This window comes from Xiphophorus maculatus, chromosome 22 (genome assembly GCF_002775205.1).
Source record: "Xiphophorus maculatus strain JP 163 A chromosome 22, X_maculatus-5.0-male, whole genome shotgun sequence".
NCBI classification, from domain to species: Eukaryota; Metazoa; Chordata; class Actinopteri; order Cyprinodontiformes; family Poeciliidae; genus Xiphophorus; species Xiphophorus maculatus.
In genome coordinates, this window is record NC_036464.1 from 8,951,885 (window position 1) to 8,976,759 (window position 24,875).

At 38.2% G+C, this 24,875-nt stretch overlaps 2 protein-coding genes across 2 annotated transcripts in view; one reads left to right on the forward strand and one right to left on the reverse strand.

Annotated features, from left to right (window-relative positions):
- Window positions 1–24,875, forward strand: part of macrod2 (MACRO domain containing 2) — a 187,881-nt gene that overhangs the window by 75,311 nt on the left and 87,695 nt on the right. The gene's annotated exons all lie outside the window — the stretch shown is intronic.
- flrt3 (fibronectin leucine rich transmembrane protein 3) lies at window positions 4,892–15,671 on the reverse strand. The gene is made up of 3 exons (XM_005795204.2): window positions 15,388–15,671; window positions 8,785–9,505; window positions 4,892–8,106 (listed from the first exon to the last, which is right to left on the reverse strand). The coding sequence occupies exon 3, from the start codon at window positions 8,062–8,064 to the stop codon at window positions 6,112–6,114; it is 1,953 nt and encodes a 650-aa protein (XP_005795261.1). The 5' UTR covers window positions 8,065–8,106; window positions 8,785–9,505; window positions 15,388–15,671; the 3' UTR covers window positions 4,892–6,111.

Consider the following 24,875-nt stretch of genomic DNA (forward strand, 5'->3'; position numbering starts at 1 on the left):
GAGCCACATGACAGTCAAAGGACAACTGGATAGAAAAGACTTGATGACTTGAGCTTCACTTTCTACTCTATATTAATATGCATGTATGATGGTTTATGCTAATTCGATGTAGGGACAATGTGCACTGGTTCACATGAAAGCACAAGTAATCATAACCAGCATTAATTATTACAAACAAACAGAAAACACTCGCAGATGGAGACATTCACATGAGCTAGTCCTTCAGTGTCAAATGCAATTAGGCATGGGCTGGCATGAGATCCTCGCATTACAGCACGGAGTAAAAATATCACTGCTTCATGGTATCAAAGTGTTTAGAAAAATACAGTTACAATGCTTTCTGTAACATTATTGTTTTGATTTTCATTTCTATAGATTTATTTTAAAGTATATTCTAAAAGCTATAGTTTTCTAAAAAGTACTTACCCTACATACAGATGTCACTTTCTTTGTAATAACATCAGAAGCTATTTAAGTTTATCTTTTGTGTATATTATCTCAAAAACATTTGTTCTTACTTTATTAGACTTGTTGTTAATATAAATATAATAACCTATTTGGTAACATTTTATGACTTTTATGCACTAAAATGAAGTTGTAATCTTTTAAATGCTTTGCAGTATATTTGGTGAAAGATCTAATTAATTAATTTTAAAGATTAAAACTCATCATTCGGTTTAATCCAACATATTTATAGACAAGCTTTAAAAGTTGGATTTAATTATATGCAAACCGATAAATTCAAGCATCAATATTCTTTTTACCATATACCAGTTGAAAAAAATAGTCATCCTGCAAGAATAATGGTAAACTCTTCCTAGCGGCTTGATTCAGATTATTTATGGTGTTTGAATTATTTTTTTCAAACAATTGGTTCAATTAGACCTTAATACAATGCTTTGTTTGTTCTGCAAAATCCTGATTTAGACCTTAATACAATGCTTTGTTTGTTCTGCAAAATCCTGATTGAGCACAATTATTGTGTACAGAAAGTACCCAGAAAGCTCTGACTGTATACATCAAAATACCTGCTGCAAAAAGTCTAAATTCTGTTTTTTTTTTTTTTTTAACTGACACTTTTATGATTGCATCAATAAATGGCAAATAACGTGATTAATTTTATTTTATCATAATTTTCCCTGTGTAGTAGATGTAAGTTGATTCAAAATGATGCCATGCTGAGCTTCAAAATTATTGCAAATGTCAATACAATTACAGAACATAAGTTCATTTGCCAGTGAGACCAACTCATTTTAATTTTTCTTAAAAGTTTTATTCAATTTAGAACTTTATTGTAGTGTGCCACATGTCTTAAACCCCCTCATATCTAAACCGCCGGATTGCTGTAATAAAGTCAACCTAGTTGCCAAAAAAAGTACAAATGGCATCATTTCTTTCCTATGCAAAACTTAATGTAGCTCAGTTGTGTTTTTTAAATCGCTACTACATAGGAATAGCACTGCGTTTTTTCTTCAGTGTTTTGGTAAGAAAAAATGAAAACAGCTTTGAACAAAAAAGAAAAACAGTCTTCCATTAAAGACACGGTGAGGGTAGATCAGAAACAAATCACATCAAAGCTTTTACATCATGTCCCTTGTTTTGTAGTCTTTAAATAAACGTGCATTATATGCAAAATTACTCAGTGGAACAAGAACAGAATTAGTGGAGGTCTTAGGGTGTTAGGCTATTGACAATAGTAATTCAAGCCCTAAAATGGTCTATTCAGTATGAATTCTGTCTTAACCATGATGTAGGGCTATCATTGTCGAACATTGTGAAAATGATATTGCTGTGATTAACCCTCATTATCACAATGTTCGCACTGCTCAGTAGCAGCTTGGTGCGTCAAAGGTAGGAAAACTCCATCCAGCCGGCCAAACATATTATTACCTGAGCATGAATGCATGGCGCTTCAAATATAACATGCGATACTGCATTCAAGCAGACATTTTTGGCTGTGATTTTGCTAATATTGATATTGTCATTGCAACTGCAATGCTTTATAATGTGCAGCTGTAATGTGAGAAGGAAGAGTTGAACAAAACATTGTTTTTTATTTTTTCTCATCCATGCCTCTTAGATGAGGTATATTTATTTTCAAAATCTTTGTTAAACTCCAATAAAAAATATTTACTTTTGATACAAACTGGCATTTTGTTTCGCAAGATCTCTTAACCATTATGGGAAAAGTTGTCTTATAACACTTAAAAGTTAATACACCAGCTAAAATTTAGTTAAAATCAAACAAGTCTTAGCATTGAGCTATAGTCTCTCCTTGTTATTGTCTCTTTGTTGGGTCCTAAAAGCTCTGAAATAATTACAGAATATTAGACTTTTCTTTAAAATGCTGCTCTCCATATTTTCAGGCATCACTTTTGGAAACTCTGGATAATAAAAGGCAGAAGACCTTTTCTTGAGCAAAGCATTCTAATGATGGGCTTGTTGCTTATCCAGGTCTCTGATGTACATCAATTTTTCATCTCTTGAGATCTTTGAACCAAGACTGACCTGACCTCCACAACCTCTAATCAGTCAAAGGGTCACAAGGATTTTACTTTTTGATCCAACTAATGGTGCTGATGGAGAGAAGCCATGCACAGCTACCAGAAACTGCGAGGTCATTCAGGGGAGCATAAACGCAGGCATCTATAGGTATGCAAATGTGACCGACTGACTGACCACAGCGGTACAATGGGAATAACAGGAGCTTGGGGCAGACAGTGCAGCTGCCCCCATTAGCGTTAATCGCTGGGTTACATAAAAGGAAAAACATCATCAAGCTGCATGTGTCAAGCAAGAGACAAATGCTTCAGGCAGCTTCTGTTGTTTAGAGGATTGTTTGACCTTAGTGAAAACTTGACAGTGATTAAAGAATAGTTTAAAGGGACACGTGGGTCAGGGGTCGTGGGTGATAAGTCTGCACAGAGGGTTGTAAGGAGTCTGGTTCATTAATTTTGTCTCTTACGTGGTTCACTCAAAATGCCCAAAGTTATTTTGTTTTGTGTGATTTACCTAGTTAAAATCTGAACAATAAAATGCTCTTTTCACAATGTTTTTTTTTTTGTTCAACCAGGTTGTGTCATTACAAACACGCAAAAAAACCCAAAAAACACAAAAGGTTTCTGACTAAAGGAGCTACACTTTTTTTCAATTTTGAATCATGTTTCTGGCTCAATAATAATTCAGCAAACATTTCAAGAGTTTCTCATAATATCTGAATATTGGATCACTCCAATAATTTTCAATTCATGGTATCTGTTAAGTCCCTTATTCATTAGTGACACTGAGAGTATGAAACCTGCTGATATATTTTAGGCAAGCTTGGAGTATAAATATAAATAATTTTTATTTCTTTCTTAGTGTAAGCTATGTGAAATTACAACAGATATGTTGTTATATGTTGTACAAGGTTAGGCTTTTGTGTGACTTTGTCTAAATATTTAATTTAGAAAAGGAAAACAAAGGCTTACAAAAAACGAATTGCTGACATCATTCATAGTCAAACAATTACTATTGGTAATGAGATAAAGCTTGTTTGGTAAAACAACTAATTTTGATTCTCACTTAATGTGATATGCAGTGCCTTGCAAAAGTATTTATTCTTCCTGAACATTTTTACATTTTCTCAAATTACGACCACAATCTTCGATGCATTGAATGCAACATAATTATTTTTAAAAGTTATGCTGCAAATAAATATGTTAAAAGAGAAGGTACTTCTGTATTCGGCCTCCTTTACTCAGGTGGCCTTAAGCAAATCACCTATTTAGAGAAAAGCATCCAACTATTTATAAGTTAAATAACTAAATCAATAGACTTGTGGACAGAATAACAAATTAAAATTTAGTGCATCCACTTGCCATTCAGAGTTATCGGTTTAGGGGGGGGAAAGCCTGGCTATTGTTTAGTAAAGTGTAATTAAATTGACGCAGTATGACTAAATGAAATGCATGTACAAAAAACCTTGAAAACCATGTGTCATCTTGCTACAGTTATGAACAACTTTGTCTTGCTCTGTCATATAACATTAAAATGAAAAACACTGAAGTTTGAGGTTGTAAGGGTTCAAAATGTAAAAAAGAAAGGAGATGAATATAAGGCATCGTATGCTGGCGTAGGTCAGGGTTATGATGTTACTGAGGTCAGGATGACTTTGCTGTTTTCTGCAGTTAAACTCATTCAGTTTAACTGAAGGCTTTATATGATAGCATAAGCCTGAGGATGTGTGAACATAGTGGCTTAATGGAAATATGCTTTTACTTCTATAATTTACCAACTTAAAAAAAAACATTTAATATGAGGTCCTTATGGGTTTGAATATGCAAAAAAGGTCCAATTTTCTTCAGCAATTTCATGTGCACCTTAATTGGGCCTCTGCCAGTTTGAACAGCAATCATGCTGCCTGAAGCAGTGTGGACTCTGTGCACTGCAGAGAGGGGCATCCCCTACAGGGTCTGCTGTACCACCCCTCCATATGGTGGTCTGTTGTGTGCCTGATGCCTGGGAGGTTTATCAAACCCAAGAGTCCAGTGTCTCAATTTCTGCTCCATTGTGGTATTTTTCTTCCTGACCCATTGTTTGGTTACACATGACTTACCAGCAGGATAGAGCAACAGCAGCCTCAAACAGATGTTGCTCTGCTTGTGGTGTGGTACAAGTATGAGTTAATTTTACATCCCATATTGTAGAAGGGGAAATGTGCATAAAGTATAAAAAGAGGATGTGTTTAATTTCCTATCATTTTCAAATTAAGCTTTTAGTGGGTAATTTGAGCTATCAATGAATTAAATTGGACCCCTGGAGCCTCTCAGGCTCTATGGTGCTTAGATAGAGTTTGAAAACTTAATATAATCATAATAAACTCAGAAATCATATCCATAGTGACATATTGTACTTGAATAGAAATATAATTTATTCTGAGTGTAGTTTTGTTGTATTCAATGTAAGACAGGGAAAAGTTGTTTTTGTCCACTTTTATTCTTTAATATGACCAATATTTCTCATATTCAAGTGTGTATGAAAAAAAGTCACTGGTTTCTTAAAAAGCTAAATACAATAAGCATTAGATCAAGGCACATACAAGACTGGCCAAAGGGCATAAAATGCACTTTGGTTTTTCAATTGTAAAGAACCGTTTACTTTAAATTGTGGCAACAAAAAAGTGTCCATTTGGAAAATAATATGAAAATAATACTCATAGGGGATTAAGGAGTTGCTGATAAGGTGGTAATTTGTATGAAAGCCAACAAGATGGGGCTTTTTTGGCCTGCAGACTAGAATGACGTATGGTACATAGTACTAAAGAATGCCGCCATTGTCATTTGGCCATTCTACAAATAGAGTAGGTGGTAGTGGGGGGTCCTATGTGTCAGCCAGACATGTCTACTTAGTTAAGGTTGGTGTGCTTTATGCCCTGTGCTGTGGCCTACAATCCTATCAGATACATTGGAACCCTGCTTTGCTGTGTTTTGTCTACCTGTAAAACAGAGCAAAATAACACACCCAGCAAAGCAGAAATAATAACATCATGGCACCTCATTTTTAGTTATTCATAATCACACATTAGGTGAATACTTGAGTAAAATTCTTGGTCCATAGTAAGTGGAGACAGCTAGTCTCTGCTCATTCTTTAAGATGCTTTATCGTGCCTGTTTGGTGAATTGGCCGATCATCTGTGCCTTACATTACTTGCCTTGTCATTTTTTTGCCTTTTTGTTTTTCTAACAGCCACAAAGTTAAAATAATGACCTGTGCTTATATTACAAGGTTTCCTAAAGTCTGATTGTTCAACACAGCAATGAAAACCCACTTTCACAGTTGACAAGTCATCATATCTTAATAGAACAAAGAGTTTCTTTAGTCGGTTGGTAACCTTAAGCAAAGGAAATACAGTACAAATTACTACAAATCCCTAAAATATAGAATTGCATTTGATAGTTCAGTGACAGCCTGCAATTGGAATCTTCTCAGTCTTCATAAAATGTCCTTAAATATAAATTATATGGCAAATGTACAGAACATTGCTCCCTTAGTCTCATATATCCAGTGTTTTGTAAAAGTCTTGCCGCTCTGTTTTAGTCACACACTGCTCTTGGATGTCTGTGTGCATCATCATGAATGGGAATGATCTGAATCTGGTATTCCACTGTCTCTGTAGCTCCTGTTGTTAATGCTGTTCTCATTGTGTGGACTTTTGTATAAACTTAAGCCATTTGGTGGGAAAATTGTGTGTATCACAAACTCCTCCTTGGACACGGGCAGATGATTTATAGGTATCATTTGAAAAGAAGTTTCTCTTATCTCCAGAATGGAATTGTCCTTCTTGGTGCCAGCCTCAGCGTAATCGTCCTTTCTCCGTCGACCTTTGTTGTAGGTGCAGTTCCTGGAAAAAAGCGACCCATTCCTGTGCACATACCAGCACACCAGTGCCAGCATGATTATTGCCAAAAGAGCCACGGCCCCTCCGATAATGGCAGCCAAAGGCAGACTGGAATTTTTATAAGGCTCTTTTTCCTGCTCTCTATTTAAAGTTGTAGTCGGTTGGTAGGATTTGTGAGGCCCGGTCTCTGTCTCGATGCAAACAGGGGTCTCATCTGACAGGTAAATATTGCTGGTCTCCATGGGAACCATGCATATCCTATAGGCAGAGTCTGGCTCCAGTGCAGTGAGGAGATACTCTGTCTTCTCTCCCTGCACAATGGTTTCAGTTATGGAGCCAAAGGCAGGGCTGTGTCCCAGCTTTAGCCAGCTGAGCCGCAGGGCAGTCATGGGTTGTGACACTCTCCATGATATATGAATTGCATCTGCACTACTTGATTTCACACTGATGGTGATGATCTTTCTGCCTGAAGAGCTGGTAGTACTGTGGTAATTCTTACTGATGTCAGGCCCTTTCACCACAGGCCTTCTGGTGACAAACGGTGGCCACTGGGGCTGTGAAGGGCGTAAATTGTTGGAGACTGTGCTTGTCTCATATGTGGAGAACAGTTCTGAATCAGCACAGTCAAACATATCTGTGGTCAGATCTTTAATAGCCATGCCTTTGACCTTATCTGGACCCTGGCACATGAAACCACGTACATTCACTTTTGTTGGCAGTGACCGCAACCAGTCCCGCACCCATTTCATCCTGCAAGTGCACTGCCATGGGTTGTTTCTCAGCAGAAGATGTGTAAGATTGTCCAAATCTTCAAATGCACCCTGTGGGAGGCTACTTAGGTTGTTACCAGATAGGTCCAGGCGATACAGCTGCCTCAAGTAGGCAAAAGCCCCAGATGGCACCCGGTTTATGTGATTATCTTGTAGGTGCAGTTTTTCCAAACTGGTGCCTGGGAGGTTTGCTGGCGGTGAAGTCAGGGAGTTCCTCACCAGTGACAGCTCAGTCAAGTTGATCAAGTTGATGAAAGCCATTTCTCCAATCCCACGGTTGTTCAGAAGGTTGCCATCTAAGATTAGTCGTTTCAGATTGATGAGATCTTGTAACGATTGCTCTGAGATGGACGAGATGCGGTTATCGTCAAAGCGCAGCTCCTCAATGCTCATGGGTAGGCCTATTGGGATGGTACTCAAATGGTTTCTGGAGAGAAAAAGCAGTCTCAAGTGATTACTGTCCCTGAAAGCCCCCTCTTCTATGCTGACTGCTGACACAGAGTTGTCATCCAGGTGAAGTTCCTCAATGTAAGGAATCTGAGCTAATGAGGCATGGGTTATCATTCTGACATTATTCTCCTGCAGGTGGAGCTCTTTTAGTCCAAGTGGAAGATTAGTTGGGAATTCATCCAGATTGTTGCAATAAAGATAGATCTTCTCCACATTTACCAGTCCGCGGAGCTCTGAGGGGATGCCTGAACTCTTGATGCGGTTGTTTTGCAGAAAGAGCACTGTAGCATCCAGAGGCATCCCTGTAGGTATGGAAGTCAAGCCTCGGTCATTACAGTATATGAAGGTCCCGTCACAGCGACAAGCTGAGGGACACGAGGCAGAGGTGACCAAGGGGTTTGCTAGACCCAACAGCAGCCCAATCCTTATTAGGAAAAGGACAAAGGACTTGCAGTGACGTACCATCTTGAAGGTGCGTATCCTGGCAGTCTAATCACTCAAAGGGCCCTGGGGAAAAGAGCAGAAAAAGCAGATTAATGGACAAGGCCCTGAGAGAGGGAGCCAAATTCCAGTTTTTGTAATTGCTGCAGGTTTGAAAAGCTGCCTACAGCACTTTCTTGATTAAGTAACTGCTGAAAGAATCATTTTGCATTTTTCCGTTTGACTGATATGAACTGATTATGAGGATTAGGGTATGAAGGCCTATCTTAAGGTTTTACTTTATACTTCTTTAGCGCTCACTGAAATTTGTTTTGTCATGCAAGTTTTCAAGGTAAAGTGAATTTTAAAGCTTTGGTTGAAAGTACGTCTTAAGTTTTTGGTCACAACTTCCTAAGTTTTACATCTTTTATAATGTATTGAATCTCGATGCAGTGGTTTGATTGTTTGTTTTTTCTTCTTTTTTTGCAGTTTTTTGTCTTGGCTATTACTAGTTTCTTACAACTCTGGGTTGTAAAACCTTTTTCAAATTGAGTTTTTTAAAATTTTTATTCCCCTCAATGTTAGTAACGTTGGGGCAGTCGATTAAGACTATGAAAATGAAGCAGAATTCCCATTTTAATCAGCCCGAGAATACATTGGGCTTTAACTGAACATTTACACCCACATTTACTTATCTTTATCTTTTTAAAATAGGGATCTTGTGAATAAATCAAAAAGACTCATAGCAATCTTTATTTACAATACCTGATTTAGACGAGGCTGTAAATCCTTTCCAACGAAAGAAAAATCCAATCAAGATTTCTTCTTAAATTTGTTCTTATCCTCACTGAAAGTAAATGTTTGTCCAAAGGGAGGGAGGATGGGTTCTGGTGATGTCCTGACCTGGTCAGTATTTGCCAAGCTGATCCTTGTTTGGACGACGACCTCTTCTGTGTTGTCAAAGGCTCATTCTTTCAATGCCTTTGCCATGGCAGATAAGCTTGCAGAAAAAAGCATCCCTTCTTGCTAAAAAAAGAACATGCACCCTTAGCTGATATTAAAAATCCCAGCGGCTGTTGCTGTAGTCAGGTTCAACAGCCATAACAGCCCCTAAGGTTTTTTTGTGTTTTTATAGAGATCCGTGAGTCGGATGGCAAAGAATCCTTCCTGCCATCAGGCTCGTCAGACATGATGGGTTGACACAAAGCCGGTCTGAGCCATGTCAATCCCCTTGGCCACAGGCTCAATCCTGGCCTGTTTGCTTGTGCCGACCGTGCTTTCAGGTAACCCAGAATCCTCTGTTTCCTTGTTGAGCCAGTACACACATTAATCCAGGGCTCAAGATCTTTTTCCTGAAGCAGATAACCAGTGTCCCCTTCTTCTCTAAAGAGCAATACGGGATGAGTTGCTGTTCCTGAAGGGCCCAATCTCCCTCATGCATCTGCACCTCGAGTCATCATGTCCTCCTGAAACCTGGGACAGTTCTCTGAAAAAAATCACAATGATAACATTTAGTGGAGAAAAGCTGAAATAATAAAATATTGGGATTTATAGTAGCTTTCTGGCTAGCATAAGAACAATACTGTTTCAAATACTTGCTATCTAACTTTAGTATGTTCTAAAGTGTTCAATATTTATACCTGAAATGGTAATCTTTTATAATTATAGCAACTGTTAGTACTTTAGCTATTATTGGGATATCATTTATCAGCTAATAAAATATGATAATAAACATGCAATTTACAGCTCTTCACCTACTAGCCAATTCGATCATAATAATATGCCACTTGATAGCAACATGCTAATTCTAGCATGTCAGTATTTTTCATGCAAGTCTTGCTTTTTCATGGTTTAATAATTGCAGTGGTAGAATCCAAATTCCTTTTCAGTTCAGCACAAATGTATGTGAGATTTAAACCAGACAGTAAAATATTTATATACGATACACAGTATTATTGGTGGTAGACACAACATTTGTCACAAATTTTGCTTTTAGAAATATTGTTAATAATACCATTTGTACAAAAACTTAGTAATTAATTGAATAATAATATTATTATATGTATTATGTTTAATTTATCAAAATTAAACATTTATCAAGTTTAATTTTGATAAATGATCAATGACCATGAATAAATTGACCAATCAGCCTTTTCCTAGTTGATACTGATTTCAGTTTTTCTTTTATGTCTGACCTTCTAATTTTAGCTTTAGATCCACCAAAAAAAAAAAGAAAAAAGAGAAAAAAAAAAAAGAATTATTTCCTTTTTGTTAAAAAAAAAATCTGAGGAATAAAAACGGCTGAACTTTGGAGTTTAAACATATTTATTGGGTAGAAAAACAAAATTATTTTTCTGTACCTCACCAAATTTGATTTATAGGTATAAATCAAAGCATTGTAAAGCAGTCTTAAAACTGCTTTACAATGTCACATTCAAAAAACCCCTTTTTTCCTGCCTTTTAGTCCATTGACCTTTTACTCCCAGTTACTCTAAATAACCAAATCTTTTCTATGGAGATGGAGGAAAGAATGCTTGTGCATGCACAACACATCTGTGATATGGACCCCAAACTCAACAATAGGGGAGGGTGGAGCTCATGTGCCCTTCTCTCTCCGCTTCAATGCATAGCTGAGCTCTAAGTATTTTACAAGAGAACCGGTCCTGTGATTAAAAATAAAGAAGTCTGTCCAAATTCTTTTCCGTGAAACAAAAACGGATCCAGTCAGAGCTTAGTGTAATTACTCACACTGTGAAAAACACCAGTGACATATGAAGTCCATTTGAATTTCATATTAAGCAAAGGATGGGTGTTGCATCCCACCAGGCTGCTCCCAGCTACTTCGTGTGACCCTTCACGCCCACCTCATCCTCTGCTTACACACACCGACTGCCGTTTTCTGCTCACGAAAATAGATTTCCTTCACCAAAGAAAATGTTACGTTTCCTCTCAGAACACAATAGCTCTGTAACTATCCGTGTGCCCTTATGGCTGCTACCGTGTGCTGTAAAACATTCAAAGGTAAATTAGGAACAAGAAGCCCAGCCGTTTAACAGTTGTAACCCCTGACAAGGAGAAGATTAGGGAATTGAGAGGCTTGTAACTCGATTACAACTCCTGAGATGCTGTCTCATAATAACAGCCACCCCCCCTTCCTTCTGTTCCATCTAAACATGGGCTCTCTCTGTCCAGTATTACATTAGTAGTAGATTAGAGTCTAGGGAAAAAAAGCACCAGATGCGACCTCCAGTAACTTGTGGAATAAAGAGAGTTTGATGAGAGGAAAAAAAAAGATTAAATACAGTAATGGAGTTTTACAAAATGGCAGGATGATAGAGGGATATGGCATATTGGTCTGTTGGAATGGACTCGTAATGCAGCACTTTGTTGAGCTATTTAAATAGAAAATGTGCTTTTTCTAAGATGTTTTTTTCACTTTATGAATATTGTTAAATATGGAGTTTCATTTAAATTGCTTGGAAATTTAGCATTTTGAAAAAAAAATTATTCTTTTCTGTTCCATCGAGCAAATTTTGACTTCTAAGGTTGTGCCATGGATTCATTCATCACTTATGGTACACCGTAGAGTTTAGACATGAACAGGATAACATCAAGAACTTATACCAAGATTTTACAAAGTTTCTGTGTCAAAGCTGCTAAATTGTCTGCTTCCTTTGCTCCACTTGTTACTGCACCCTGCTGAAGAGCCAACAGAAAGAATGCTCTTATGATTTTCTCTTACTTGCAAAAAAAAATAAAATAAATCAATTTAGCCTATTTGGAAATAATTCAGCTTGCTGTAAAAAAAAATAATTGTGTAAACCAAAGAAACAGCATTCTTATTAAGACTATCTGAAGAGTTACTAAATTGTGCAGGTGTCTGCCTTTGTTTCAAAATAACCCTTACAGTTTATAGTAGTATTATATCTTATTTTTGAACAGCAGGAGGGATTGTTGCTGTTATTTTGTTTTTATCCTGCCATAAGAATTTCGTACTACCCATGCCTACCTTTGTTTTTTGCTTATTTTTTGCCATCAGAATTGTTAGAACCTTAGGTAACAGTCTAGCTTAGGGTCAAGGTGTAAAACAAAAAAGGGGGCAGTTATTTAATCAGATGGTGATCATTGGTATGTTGGGTAAGTTTTTGCTTAATTTAACAGAGCATATTCGGGCCTGGATACTTTTCTCCCCTACTTTTTTTTCCTTCTCTCGACTCATCGGATTTCAGGAGAGTGGCCCCTCTTCATTGTTTGCTCCAGGGCAAGCATGCAGACCTTGTAGCCTCACAGAGAGGATCGGGGCTGGTGGGGTGGGGGTTATAAAAATGTAAACTTTTTATTAAAACTTATCTCATTTAAGCAGTGAATCAATCAAGCATTGTTATTGCATTAACCTGTCATAAATGGCTCTATATTTTGCAAATTTATTTACATTTGAGCGTTTTTTAGAGCAACGGTAGTTGTGCCAATTTTTTTTTTTTGGTTTATTCTTTTGTGATGGATGCTTTTCTCCATCGTTTTGATAAGCTCCGCCAACAGGAAAGTGGGTTTTCACTAGCTGTTATAGAGTGGAGTCTGCTTCGTTTAATCTGAACTGGCAAAGTTAAATTGACCATTGTTGGGGAAAAAATGGGCGCAAGTGTGTTTACAGGGGAGAAGAGCAGGAGAGACATAAAGCTGGACACTGATAGCCATTGTGAGCAAAATACACCCAAATGTACATTAGTCTGAAATAACAGAGACAAGGGCTCAATGCCCTGGAGTCATGTACTCCACAAGAAATGCTGCAAAATACCTCAAGCACAAACAATTTCATGCCTGTGTAATTATTGCAGAACATGATGACTTTTACTTTAGCAAAATACTGAAAGTTTTGTAAGCTTGCATTTATAGAGGAAAGAGCTGCATAGAAATTGCAATGGCTGGCTGTTAAATTATTCATGAACTCTGAAATTAATTTTGAACCACAGTAGAGCTCTCCATTGGGAAATCAATTCTGTTATTATGTTGTTCTGATATTCACTCTAATTCACAATATTATTTTGAATTATGACTGATTGCACAGGTATAGTTTTTGTTGGATCTGTGATTGGTCCAGAAACGTGTGCATGTGCAAATTAGCACATTAAGCAGGTAGGATTTTTTCAATGGAAGACATGAATGATTTAGTATTATATCATTAAATTATATGTATATCTTCTAGTAATGGACAAGTAAAAGTCTTGAAAGCCAGTTTGTCAGCTATTATTTGAAACTTCTTTGTGTGTTTATATGCAGAGAATTTCTTATTTCTCGGATGAAGACGTCAGGGTACTTGGCAGGGGTCGACTGTGCTGCCAAATCACAATGAAATGTTCATGATCCTATTCGAAATCTAAATGACGCAAATTACACACACACACACAAAAAGCAAAAACAGGATGAAAAGAAAAATCTCTGAGTCTTTCTCAGATTTAGTATGTGGCCTCCTAGTGTTATCTCTAAATAGGCTGAACAGATGATACTTTTGCTGGCCCATTAATAACATATAGGCCCAAGACAGACGGGGGTCTCTCTTTTGTAGCTGGCTGAAAGGAGAGATCTGCAGCAGCTGCAATTGTTTTTCCCCACATGGGGGTGGTAGGCACTGCGAGATGAAATGTATGTATGTGTGTATGGGTGTGTGTGTGTCTCTTTGACAAGCAAAACCCAAGACATGAATGCTTCTGTTAAGCGGCACAAACCTATCTTGGCTCAGGCCGGACACCTTTCCCAAAATAAAGGGATTTGTTAACCTCCCCGCTGTTTTATCTGAGGCACTCTCAGTATTTATGGTTTTCTCCCAACTTTGGATTTCTTCTTGACTAAATGTGTTTTTTAAATCTTGGAAAACCTGGTAAAAAATACACCTTAGTGGCTCTGTAAAATATGAAAGAACTGCATTAGGTTATTTTAGATTAGGGCCTGCAGTTCTGCAACCAAAATAAACATTTCTCCACATGAACTGGGCATAAATATATATTTTATGTGTTCTTTCCTACAATTAGATTATTCCATCCTTTGTGACCTGGTTAGCTGTTAATCTTCTATATGAGTTCCCTCTGAAAAACAACTGACTGGGGACTTTAGCCTCAGGCAAGCTATCAGAGAGGAACTGGGCCTGTCTTCATGACTGCCATGTTTAACCAGCTATCTTTTTCCATAATGAAAACAAGGGAAACCACCGTTGCTTTCCATGAGAGGTGAAGCAAGAAGTTTGCTGTGTGCAGAATTGGTGCACAGCCTTGGGGTCATTATTTAGAGCCTGGATGACCTTATCGTCTCATGAAGATAAAAGGCTCTCTTAAATTGGATTAACAACTGTCCCTGCTTCGGTGTTGCCAATAGGCATGCCGCTATATTTTATTGGACTAATAAGATAAATATCAGTTTGGATGAAGGGAGAATAGCGCTGAGTTGGTTTTAGTTTTAAGCATATGTTTCTGTATATTAACGAGGTTGTTACATTGCAAGCGTGCAATTTTGCGAAATACTGTGCTTACCTATACGCGTCCTGATGTGCGTAAAACTTGCATGAAATTGCACGTTGCATTGCATGCCTATCTAAAACATATAACTAGGTTATGAGGAAATTTTTTTCGTTGGATCTACGCTAACAACCGATGGAAGTACTCCAGACAGCGACAGAGAACGAGCGTTTAGGCGGCATTCAGTCTCCCCAGCTGCCCCTTCACGTCCAACTCCGCGGGATCCGCGCTGCAATTTCAGGAGCGCACCGGGGTGTCTCCTCAGGCTGCGACACCGAGACTGCTCCAGACAGTGAACCTCGCTAATCCCCTCCAAGTTTGCATATTCATCCCAGACCATTCCCATACATACATGCGCCTCTCTATGCAGTGCTTAAAATCTGGAATGTTTGCAAGGAGCGCAACGATTTGCGTTGCGCACTAGTGGTGCCGAGACTAAAATGTGATTGTGGAAAAACAATACTGAGTTGGTGATTTTTTGTCTTTGTTAGAAATGCAAAATTAAAGGGATTTTGTATAGATCGCAGCAGCAAGTGGCAGGCACCGGGGGAAAAGGCTTGAATTGGTGACATAAAAACATATTCTGTGTGCTGCAAAATCTGTGCAGCTGAAGAAACGCTTTTTTGTGTTTGGAGAAAGGTGGGCTCACATTTTTATTATTATGTATATAAAAAGATTCGCGCCTGTCAGCATAGACAGGACCCGGTATTATTCGCCTGGAAAATAGGAGCAGTTCAGATTCACGCAACTCCTGAGGATTCCGCATTACTTTCAGTTAGTCGAAGAGAAAATCCAAAAGGCAAAAAGAGAGAAAGGGAAACGCTTCCAACAGGACTGCTGCACCAGCAGAAAGATTACTTACCTCTCAAAACAATCAGCAAAATGAAAAGTAACAGGTATCCTCTTTAAATGTGGCTCAGAACAGGGAAAATAAAAATAAGTAAAAAAAAAAAATAATCCAATCCAGGCTAGTGAAAATTGAAACGCAGATCCAAGTGAAGAAAACGAAGAATAAACCCTCCTAACACACAGATTAAGAGCTACTTGGAGTTTATCTGTAGCAGCACTGCTCTGTTTTCAGTGGCAGCCCCCCTCACACAAATACACAATCAACTGGCTGTGAGAGGACATGGGCGCAAGTGTGGACCTCAGTACAAATGTGGAGTTGTGTGCGCCTCTAGCTCTGCTTCAATAGAGCTCTGATGTCATCTGGGGGAGGTCCTTCTTTCTCTCACTCTCTCTCAAGCTCTCTCTCTCTTTCTCTCTCTGCCTCTCTCTCTCCGTCATGGTCTCTGTTTTGGTGCTTGAAGATGCAGTTCCGATTAGGCGCACTAGGGGGAGTGGAGGAAAGAGGAAAAAGCAGAGATTCACTCACCATGTGCCACAAAAGTCAGAAGAGGACCCCAAAATACAAGCATATAATATGTGTGAGAATGTTGATAAATATTAGAAAAACTGTTATTACCTGTGTCACTTGATCTAAAGAACAAAATCAATTTCAGTTTTCCATAAACGATGTCATCAGTTGTCATGAACTCTGCAAGGGGTGTTTTATCTCAGATGTACTTTTTTTCAGTATTTGTACTTTAGACAATTAAATGGGTTAGTGTTTTAAAAATAAAAATATGTGAAGGTCTAAAAAAAAATATTTTTTTTTTGTACATTGACAGCTAAAAGATATTGTCTGATGTTGGACCAGAATAGTTTATAAGAAATTATGTGCACATTCTGTCAAATTATAACAAACGTTTATCCATTCATCCATCCATTGTCTTAACTTATCTTTGCAGGGTCTGAAGGAGGGGGCTTAGTGCCTATAATTGAGATTTTACATACTAGACAAACACAAAGTAGAGTAATTGTGAATTGGAAACCTCCCCCCACACCCCTCAAAAAACCCCATAAATAATAAATGTGGCGTTCCAACTTTTTTCTGCCCCATTTTACATTGATTTTCCTAAAAAGCCAATGCAACCATTTGCCTTCAAAAGTCACCTAATTACTGTGCAATTTAATCTCTGTATAAAGCCAGATGTTCTGTGAAGCTTTGAGTCTTAATAGAGAACACTAGTGAACAAATGGCATAATGAAGTACATTAATCAGAAACTAGCCAAAAGGCCTATACTAATGCTACTGGAAAGTTGCAGTGACTCGCAGCTCAGGTGGGAGAAACTGTTAACAGAAAACAGTCATAAGGTTTGTCACATAGGGAAAATAGAAAATAGGTTAAAGAAAGTACTTGAGTACTGAACTTTTCACCTAGATTCAGAACACTGTAGAAAAATAACACTCTCGGGCACCTCATCTCACAGTGAAACATGTGAGTGGCTACATCATGCTGTGGGACTGCTTATTTTAATTAAGGACAGGTGAAAGTTGACAGGAAGATGGATGGAGATAAATACAGTCCCAGAGAAACCCTGTCAGTGTGCTAGAGTCTTGAGACTGGGATAGATGTTTCAGCAGGACAACAACCATAAACATATAATAAGAACTATAATGCAATGGTTTAGATAAAATATTGTGTGTTAAAATGACCTAGTCAAAGGCGAGATCTAAATCCAGTTGATGTTGTACATCTAATCTCCGTGAGTTTGAACCATACTTGGAAAAAAAGTATCAACACAAGAATAGCAGAGATGCTTAAAATACTTGCAGCTGTAATTTTAGAGAATGGTGGTTGAACAAAGACATGACTTAGAGGGCCTGAGCACAAAAGCACACCACACTTTTCAGATTTTTATTTGTAAGACATGTTAAAACACATTTTCCCTCACTTTTCTACAGTTATTTTGGTGCGTTTGACAAAAGTCCCCAAGAAGCGCATTAAAGTTTAAATTGTAGCGTGACAAAATGTTGATAGTTGGTTTATACAGCTTAAAGGGGCTGCATATGTAGGCCTTTATATATGAGCCTGCATTTAGATAATTACGAATAAGTGTATTAGTACAGCATGGGCTTGAGCTGCTTTAACATACCTGAAGTGCCTCTTGACCTTATTTGAATTTTTTTTCTTTCTCTATTTAGATGAAGAAAAATAAAGCAGAGCAGAGATGAGGCAGTCAGGGGTTTTACAGAAGAGTGTCTGACCTGGCCAACACCCTCTTAGCCTACGTCATCTCCTGGGTTTTCCCCCTCTGGCTACTTGACAAGTCGGACCCCACAGTCCCACACGTTACATTGCCATGCCATCTGTTTATTTCTTGTTGAATGACATCATCTTGTTGATGCCTGTAGAGATCAGCTCTCAGAGCGCTATAAAATTTAAAGTGAGAAATTTTAGACTCCTGTCATCCACAGTTACCTTCGATAATTATCTCAAACCTTTACAATCCGGCTTTAAGTGCTTTTAGGGTCTGCATTAATTTTCAGCGAATGCTCAGATTTATTAGGGAGCTTTTGTATTCTCTTGCTGTGGGGATGCAAAAATATCTTTGTGTTTGTCACGACAGGGATGCTGCTCTGTAATAATTAATGACATCTTTAAAACGGGAAAAAAAATCACAAAGAAAAATCTCTTCTGAAGCAAAATTGGAGGCTCAGTAATGAATGGAAAAAGCTGGCATTTTGAAAATGAAGACCGCTCGCAGGGTATCTTAGCGATAATATATGCTCAGCTCTGTTCATGGGGTGTTAAACAAACAAGAGAAAAGCTCAATGGCTGTCTTCATCATCCCATGTTCGCATTTTGCCAGGGACAGAATGTGATCCAACTTCAACCTCAGCAGCACAGGGTTTAGACCATGATTGCCATCTTAACTGGAGTACCTAATTGAACAGACACTTAAGCCTGGAGCATCTGCCGAAACTACTTAGACCTCCACTGGAGGTTCTCTGATTTGTTTGCTTTCCAGCTGGAGTGACTCTCACTTTTGTTTGCGACACAATGGGATTCCAGATTCCTTCCTGTCTGTATGCTATTAATTTGTTAACTAAAGCACATGTTTAAAAAAAAAAAAGCAATTTCTTAACCTAACTATAATAGCCCAGGTGTTGTCTGTCAGAGACTTCAGGGCAATCAAAGGTCAACCTTGGACATCCTGGCCTGATCCGTGTCTTCCTTCCATGGGGACAGAGCAGAGAAGTCTGTGTCTAACCTCAACATGTCTTCCTCTCCTAAATCGACTGCAGACACATCTGTCAGCGACTGGTGATTGACCCCCCTCTTAGACGTACAAAGAGCCCCACTGGAGGACGAAGGTGTTGGGTTTCTGTTATCTCAAGACTGGGGGAAATCTGTTGCCCCTGTTGGTCTTTGTTGAGGGGGGAAAGGTGCTCTCCTTTCCCAAGGACATGCTCCAGTCTGTCTGGCTGCTTTTAGTGTTTAAACAAAATTAAGATTGCTTCCTACTTTGCTATGAAGCTTGATTTTTACCTTTTATAGTCTAGTTTCTGCTTTGTCTTTATTGTAATACTCAGAACCTTTTTGTTTTGCTTCATCAAATACATTGAAACAGATAATTGATTAACTTTTTTTTTTTGCCTGTGCTACAGTCAATACGTGGCTGTTTGCAGTTGACTGGCTGTGTCCTACTTTCCTGGACTTTTCTGCAGGACACATGGACACAGTTGGATTTGTCCTATGTAGCTCGGTGTTATGGCTTTTCCTGTTATAAAAAGACAATAAATCCCAAAACTGCTTTGAGGCTCATGAGGGAAAATGCACTGATTGCACCTCCTGAGCTCCAATCCTCTGGCTTGAATTCATTATTGACATTAACACGTTTTTAACCAATGCCAAATTAACAGGAACATGTCAAAACTAGGTGCCAAAATCCCCGCTTTGTTTTTCATTTACCTTCTGCTTTATTTGCATATTCACCCTCAGCAAGCAGTCGTCGGTGATCTTTGCTCTGGGCCTTTCATTTCTGCTTCTTTTTTTTTTTTCCCCATCCAGAAAGGCAGCTTTTCAGAATCAAAATGTTTGAAATTTGATTTGTGCTGTTAGTTTTGCTGCCACATTCACATTTTTGATTTAGAAAGCATGTAATCAATGTGACATGAATGGAGAGAGCAAAAGCACAAGTTGGTGAAAGTGCTAAAAGAACACGGATGCCGGATTTTATGGATGTGAGCCTGTTTCAAATGTAATGTTTACTATTAACCAAAATAGTTGGTAAAGTGAGCTTTGACTGATAGAATTTGAGTCTTCATGTATATAAATGCAATGTTGGTTACATAAGTCATTGTTTTGCTATGGGTTGCTACCATGCCTTGCAGTAAGGCACTAGTCTTTTCTAATGGAAATTCCAGATGTGAAGGATAGGATGACCCTTCTTCATCTTTAAAGAACCAACAACAACAGAGACTACATGGGGCGTCCTGCTGCTCAGAGGCCTTGGTCAGCACTCATTCAGGACATGGATTTGTAGACAAGCAAAAAACCTAAATCAGCTGTTTCTCTTCTTGTCTTTTGTCGGCTGCTTTTGTGGCTGCTGGTGTGTCGTCTGCTTAGATGGGGAAACATGAGGCTGAGAGAGCCTCAGAGTAGCTCAGAAAGGGGGTTGTGGCTATTCGACTTGTCAACCTCCGGGACCTCCTGTCGGTTAATGACCCAAAACACAATGCTCTCTGATCAGATTAGATAGAGCACGCTTCCCCCACGACACTAATCAGCACAATAAAGGAGATAAAAGATAGAATTACCATATAATGTTTTCTCAGTTGAGCGTACATCGCCAATATAGCTAATTGAAGCCCGCCTTTGTCCTGCTTTGTAACTGGTTTACTACTTCTGCACTAAAATGTATTTAGCCAACTTAGCATCTTTTACCAGCTGTAGTTAAACTCTAGCATTTATCTTTTCACTGGGCTGCACATGTCTGTGTAAATGCTGACACAATCTTTAAGACAACACGCAGTATTCCTTCAGTATGGTGTCTTAGTCTACGGAGAACACATGTATGTGTTCTACTAAAAAGGTCAATTGAAGTTTAGAGTTGTAAGGACAGGAAGTTGGTGCTAATGTTATCGAGGGGAACAAAGGCGCTCTTGATAAGATAAAATAGATTATACAGTACCTCATGGATTGCAGTGTCTTGTTTGCTGGATCACTACAGGAAGTGTGGGTATTAGGTAAACGTACTGCCTTAACAGACACAACTGACATCACAGATATCAAAGTCCTCACTAATCTTTGAAAGACACCTGTCTTACATCAGTGGATGTTTAGAAATTTGAACAAGAGACTTTTAAAAATGTTTTTAGGCAGTTGTTGCTCTTAAAGATGCAAATGTCTACTAGAAATCAGTGATACTGACAGCAGTGATTGTTACACATGGTTGATCGGATAAGAAATTGCATCCAGAAATTAAAGATCAAAAGCGTTTTATTGAGTTCTTTTTTCTGCAGCTTGTCAGTTTTAAAATGTCCTTTAATATGACTCAGACAAATTAACCGATGACGTCCCTTGGACTAGAAAATATCTTGATTAAAGTTATATTTTGCTGGGTTAAGGTCAGAGTATTAGATATTTTTAAAAAAAAAAGAACACAGAAATGCAACCTGTCTGATAACATGAATTAGATCCTAATTGGAGCAGTGGTGAACCTTTCCAGGAAAGCTCACCACTGTTTGGGGTCCTTTTCAAGGCATTTTTAAAGCTGTTCTGAACTGAACTGAGAGAGCCATTGGTGGAGGGGAAAAGTTCCTTAAGAGCACCTGAAACATTACTTTTTAAATTTTATAGCCTTAAAAATAAGCCGGAGAATAACTTCATTGGCGAGTTTTCTCTTTACATGATTCAGAGGAGCAGCATTAAAATATGTGATTAGCTGAATTACGACTAAATCATTTAAAACAGTCCAGAAGCATGTAGCATTAGCCTAGCATTTCAACATAAATTAGTGAAGCAACGAAGTAGCGATGTCGACGTTTGTGGGGCCTTTTTGTGAATCCGTCTTAAAAACTGGGAATCCGGAGCTTTAAATTTCACCTAAGGATGTTTTCAGGTGACACTTTCAGCTGCCCCTACAAAAATGTTGGCATTCGTGCCTCACTGTCTGACAGCAGTGCTCCTTCGTACATCCCAAGTGACTCGGATATCAGATGTCTAGTCTGCAGCCAGGAGCCACATTCAAAGGAGGCCCTACAGAAAGAGGCGATTGGGAAATAAAAAAGACAGTTTGAAGTGAGGAGACATCTATGACTCACTTGAAAGAAATATTTGTAAAGCACCCACCCACCAATTAACAGTAGTGCGTAAGGTGTCTGTGCTGGAGTTGTGAATGACACATTATGAGCATAACTGGAGTAACTGGAGTAGAGCCTTTTTATCCCGCTGTTGCCGGGGTGATTTTAGGTTAACGTTCAACGAGACCAAGAGTAACTTAGGTGTGTATTACACTGTTGGCGCATCAGATTTCAGGGGGTTCCGATTTAATCTACATATACATAAAATTAGTTAATCCTCTGTGAGGTTTTTTTTCCCCCTCTGTCTCTTCTAAAGCATGAGACCTTCCCAATTTTATTTTGTTAATAACAACAACATAAATAATTTAAAGTATTAAAGTTATGAACTAATTATCCCATTTAGATCTTTTCTCAAGGTTAACTAGTAACAACTCCTTAAATATTGATAGAACATTTTATAGACATGCTTTTTTCTGCTTATAGTTTATTAAAATACATAGAAATACAAAACTATCTACTACTAAAGCAATAATATATTCAATACAAACTCTCAAGAATTGATTTCGTTCAACTAAAGAGCCACCATGGGGTAACATAATTTGATCACCTAAAGCAGGACTGGACTTTGGCACCTGTGACCTAAAGCATCTCCATTGATAGGTTTCATCTTACCTTCACTGGCTTACAGCAGCAGATTGCGGTGCAGGGAGAGAGTTTATCTTTCCAGATCAAGATGTTTGTCTTTTTATCTGTCTAAACAGGTGTCCTGTTGTCATTACTCTGTTTTAAACAACAATCAGCCTGTGGACTCTCTGTACAATGTCGCAGCTGGTATTTCCAATGTGTTTATAGATGAAGTTGCAAACCACATCCATAAATTAAATGAAAGACAGAGATTGTGAATTCAGCTTTGTGGAGTGTGTTAGTATGCATTCGCAGTTCAACTTTCACCATTAAAACAGGCACCAGCAGGAGGAAGACATAATAAATTAGAATACTAGCTCAGTATTAATCTATTAAAACTTAATCTAGTTTTGGTGCATCTTCAAGTTGTTGATGGTTTTGTAGCTTTAGTGAAGGCCTGTTAAAGTGTGTTTTTCTCATTTTGGTTAATGGCCTGAAAATATCAATTACATTTGAACCTTTTGACATATCAGGCACAAATGATTAGAAAATAATTGCACATCATTTTTGTAGGAGGTTTTCTCTGTTTAAACCTCAAACATTGAATATAATGTGCTATTCACTGCTGAAGTGAGGGTAAGCACCATAGTGATATCCAAAGAGCTATCTGAGGCCCTAAGAATGAAGATTGTCATAACTTCTGAGTCAGGTATTTAAATGGCCTCAACAGAATATGAACCATAACAGTTTACCAAAAAGAATCCAGAAATGGAGAGGCATGCAAAGCAACTGTCAATATACCCTGGTCGTGTCATGCAAGCAAGTTCACCCTCAGCGCAGAATGCTAAAGATGTTAAAAGTCTCCAAAACCTTTAAAGGACTTCAGCAGGTTTTTGCTACTATTCGTATATAAAAATACATGATAATCAGAAAAAGATTGCACAAGTTTAACATTTAAAGCAGGTGAGCAAGGAGGGACACCTCTGTGGTCTCAGAAATACATCAACAAGGACAAACTTGGTGTAAAACCAAATTCATCATTGTAGGAAAAGAATCTCAGAGCAGCTGTGATTTGATGATTTTGAAATGTCACTTGTGTGTTTTTTTTTATTTTGCTTATTCTGCTGCTGCTGCACTGAGCTTTTTGTTAGGTTTATGTGAACTTCTAAAGGAGAATATCCACAGCTTCTAGACACCGTTTTTAAATTTTTTTCTGGCCCTAAAATGATGCAATAGTTGGGTTAGACGAGGTAAAGGCTGAACTGCAATGTGTGACTTAAAGGAGAGAAAAAGAATAGCAGGAACATGTTTTTCTTCTTCCTGCTTTTAAACCGACACTTCAAAGACATCCAGGGTGTTTCAGGAAATTTAGAAGCAAGATGTGGATTGAGGAGGTGGTGTGTTGCGTAAACAGAAGTCCTTCCCTTATAGCCACCATTTGTCACTTGGGCTATATAAGGATGCAAATGTATACATTTTGAATGAAGCATAGGTGGTAAGAGCCGAGCAGCGAGATCGTACTAGCCTATTCTGCTGTCTGTGTAAAACTGGATTTGAAAGGGCAAGGAGCTCTCTCTTCAGATGTTTTTGTGAACATGTAAAGCTGCTTTAACTGGCTAACCAATATGCATTTTTTTATAAATAAAGGTCATTGTTAATGAGGAGATTAACCAGCATTTCTGGCTTAGAAACATTCATCACTTTATCATTTTATTGTTTGTCTCTGTGGTCCATTTTTAGCAGTGTGTAATGCTTTTCCAGGCACTACCTTCATTATTTAAGATGCCTGCATTTGGAGTTGGTGTAGCGGTGCAGCGAGTGGCCCAGATGTGGAGGCTACAGTATTAATCCACGATGGAACCATCCAGGGTTCAATTCCCAACCTCACTAACCTAGCTGTGTGTGTTCCCTTTCTTTCTCTGCCCATTTCCTGTTTTAAACAATGTGAAGAAGAGATGTCAGAGCTACAAAACTGCACTGCTCCAGCTACAAAATAAAATAAAGTATTTTGTATATTATTTTTTATATCTTTGTTGTAGTCTTACTGTATATTAACTCATTTTTACCACTGAGATAGCTAAAAGTGCCATTTATTGTGAAATACATAACATGAACATTTTACAAGAAGACAATAATTAAATTGTTTGTGTTTATTTATTATGTATTTATTTATTACCTAGTTGACCTCTGAATAAAATTCCTGGCACTAAGTTTTATTTTGGGATAAATATTGCATTGTTCTACTTTTGCAAGAGATCCCTATGAAGTACATTAACTTTAATGTACTTGTAGGATGACTTAAAGTGAAGAAGTTCAAGAGGTGTAGCGTGAATGCCTTACATTGTGGAATTAGTCATTTTAAGCATTGTTTTAATACTATGAAAAATTATTTTTGAAGAGCATTTTTTTTTCATGGTTTGAAAAGTGAAGCCCAAATTCTCCCAAATCCATTGAAGCGCAGCGTTCAACTCTTGCAGCAGCAGCCGCCCCCAGCTCTCTCAGGATTGGGAAACCCCAGAGGAGGCTCCATTTAACCCCTTAGGATTAGTGCTCATGCCTACTTTAGCACCAGTAAAAGGGAAAACGTCTCAGCA

What these genes read in the sequence shown, in the direction of transcription:
- flrt3 (XM_005795204.2), bottom strand. Translation starts at nt 8,064, where the DNA reads ATGGTACGTCACTGCAAGTCCTTTGTCCTTTTCCTAATAAGGATTGGG.